We start from the raw sequence: 2,622 nt of genomic DNA on the forward strand, positions 1-2,622 counted from the left end.
GCGCTGCACCTTGCATGATTATAGACGCAGGATGGGGGCGGGTGCTGCACATTTCATGGTTACAGGCGCAGGATGGGGGCGGGCGCTGCAACTTGCATGATTGTTTGCGCACACGCGCCCAGGTTGCAATGTAAGGGCGGGACACCAGGGCACAGATAAGAGCGGCGCCCAGGCTGACACAGTGCAACATGCAAGGCTGGCCCGCACCTCAAGGGCGAGCAGCGCCATTGGTTCCTCGACCTGTGCAGGCGGCGAGCGGCGGCGGGCGGCGGCGGCGGTGCAGCAGGGCGAGACTCCGCCGTCGGCAACGAGCGGCGCGGGTGCAGCCGCTGGTGCTCGCGGGTCACGCCGTACGGGGTGCGCGGGGAAACAGCGGGCTGCTCCCCCCCCCCCCCCCCATCAAGGCTCACCTGGACCCCGATCTCTTCTATGCCCTGCGGCCCGGCGGGAGGACGGCAGCAATCAACATGGTGGCAGGGGGGGCACGAGCAGGAGGGACACAATTTGACAACAGGCACCTCTGGCTTGCCGCAGCCGTGCCCTTCGCAATCTCCTCACAGATTCAGCCATGCCACGGCAATCCGGCAGGCGCGCTGTCTATGGCTGGCTCTGAGCCATGCTGAAGGCCACCCTTCGCGGAAACAACGTGACCGACTCTCACCAGCAAAAAGAAGCCCTGGGCAGTAACATACGGGCAGGGGTTGAGGGCAGCCCATAGCGGGTGAGCGCGGCAAAAGGACATTGACTGGCACATCAAGGGGCCTTCGACACAAACAAGGGTGTGGGTGGAGGAACAGGGAGCTCGTTGCGCGCAGCATAGCCCTGTTCAGGGGGTGAGCCAAGAGCCAAACATTGGCCGCCAAACAGCAGCTGCACCCACCAGTATCAGGTCCACCGGCACCGTGGCCCTGCGCAGAATGGTGGAGCACATCAAAAAATTGTGGATTGCTTTGCTTGCCTGATCTGGGTGCTGCCGCCGCTCCTGTGTATGAACACGATAAAGCTGTTGGCTTCTAGCGGCCCTGCGCCATATCCCCCAACCCAGCACACGCTTCACCAGGCGTTCGCCCGGCGCGCACCATCCGACGACCTGCCACGAGCAGAAGGGCAGGGCTGTGAGCCATGTGACGAGGAACCGCGACGTGTGGCGCGAGTAGCTGAGCGGCAGGGGCGTCCTGAGCAGCTTCTCGCACGACTGGAAGGCGCCCTGCGCAAACGGGATGGACAGGGGAAACGAGCGAACCCAGAATGTGGGGAAGCTGCGCTGTGAGTAAGTGACCCTGCCCAGCAGTAGGTCAAACGGGTGAGCCACATTGTAACAGCTACGGGGCGTATTGTGCAGGCAAGTAAGAAGTTTCCGCGAGCCCAGGAAAGGCCGCCCACCTGCAAGCTCTTCAGGTGCTCGTCGAAGCGCCCCTTGGCGTCGCCTGGCAGGCTGCTCCTGCGGGGTGTGCAAGAACAGTCTGGAGCTAGGGGACATGCAGAGGTGGGGGTGTGGCGCGGGAGGCCTGGCCCCCTGAGGCAAGCGATTCAGGGGGTTGCAAGCCGGCACGCTTGCCGGGGCGTATACTAAGAGGGGGCACGCGTCGGGCTCGAGAGCAGGCGGCGTGGTCGCGCCCTCACCTGCCCACGAGGCTGCCGATGACCTGCAGCACCGTCTGCGGCCGCATGGAGGACCGCAGCAGCAGCTGCTGCTCGTGGGGTAGCAGCACCCTGAGGTGGCGGACGCGCGCAAGTGATGTGTATGAGAGGGAGGAAAGTGGGGTGGAGATGCAGGGCTAGCACATGCCGTACAAAGCATTGCACCATGTTTCCTTGCCCTTGACATATTTGTGCATGCACTCAATTTCCTTCTCTCATGCCCTCCACACCAACAAACTTGCAAGCCACCTTGGATAGTGCCGCATGTTGCTGCAGCTTGCCCGCAATCTCAGCGACGCACCACCCCGCCGCATCCCGCTCAGACGCATGCCGCAGGTGCACGCCCCCACGCGCGCGCTTGCCCTCTTTAGCGGGCCCCTCACCCCTGCAGCAGCCCCTGCAGCGCGCCCTCCTCCTCCCGCACGTAGCACATGACGGCGACGGGGAAGGCGCACAGCCACCGCCGCAGGGCGCGCTGCACACATGCGTCCTCCTCGGGCAGCCGCTGCACCGCCAGGCGGCCCAGCTGGCAGCAGTCAGTCACAATAGAGCTCCACGCCGCGTTGGCCTCGCTCCACCTGCGGCGGCGGGCGGGGGACGGGGTCGTGACAAGGGAGCCCCTCAAGAATGGGCGCAGCTGAGGGGGGTCACCGACGGCTGCGGGTTTTCCCCGTAGGGCAGTCTTCTGGCATCGCTGACGGGGCTAGCAGTGCCGTATCGCAGTGTTGGGTGGCTGCCGATGCTTGGCTTGCAACCTTGTTTGAATGCAGTTGTGCAGCGCCTACCTGTTGTAGCTGCTGTTGGTGCGGAACACGAGCAGCAGCGACAGCGCAAAGGTGGAGATGGAGAAGGGCCCGGAGGGCGACACAGCCAGGTCCGGCCAGGCAGCGTCGGGGATGATGCGAGCCAAGACGCCGTCCGCCAGCAGCGTCTCTGGTGCGCGGCGTTGGGGGGGCGGGGTTGGAGCGTGGAGGGGGCGGG

The 2,622-nt window shown here is 65.0% G+C and overlaps 1 protein-coding gene across 1 annotated transcript in view; it reads right to left on the reverse strand.

The window, feature by feature from the left end:
• Positions 1 to 826: 826 nt before the first annotated feature.
• The window catches only part of MNEG_8024 (hypothetical protein), a gene marked incomplete at both ends in the record, with an annotated part of 2,574 nt that continues 778 nt past the window's right edge, over positions 827 to 2,622 (reverse strand). The window contains 6 exons of the mRNA XM_014043501.1: positions 827 to 908; positions 1,080 to 1,207; positions 1,384 to 1,441; positions 1,624 to 1,713; positions 2,025 to 2,219; positions 2,427 to 2,574. Coding sequence (XP_013898955.1) covers positions 827 to 908; positions 1,080 to 1,207; positions 1,384 to 1,441; positions 1,624 to 1,713; positions 2,025 to 2,219; positions 2,427 to 2,574 — 701 coding nt within the window. The remainder of the gene's footprint in view (positions 909 to 1,079; positions 1,208 to 1,383; positions 1,442 to 1,623; positions 1,714 to 2,024; positions 2,220 to 2,426; positions 2,575 to 2,622) is intronic.

This window comes from Monoraphidium neglectum (assembly GCF_000611645.1).
Source record: "Monoraphidium neglectum strain SAG 48.87 unplaced genomic scaffold scaffold01480, whole genome shotgun sequence".
NCBI lineage: Eukaryota > Viridiplantae > Chlorophyta > Chlorophyceae > Sphaeropleales > Selenastraceae > Monoraphidium > Monoraphidium neglectum.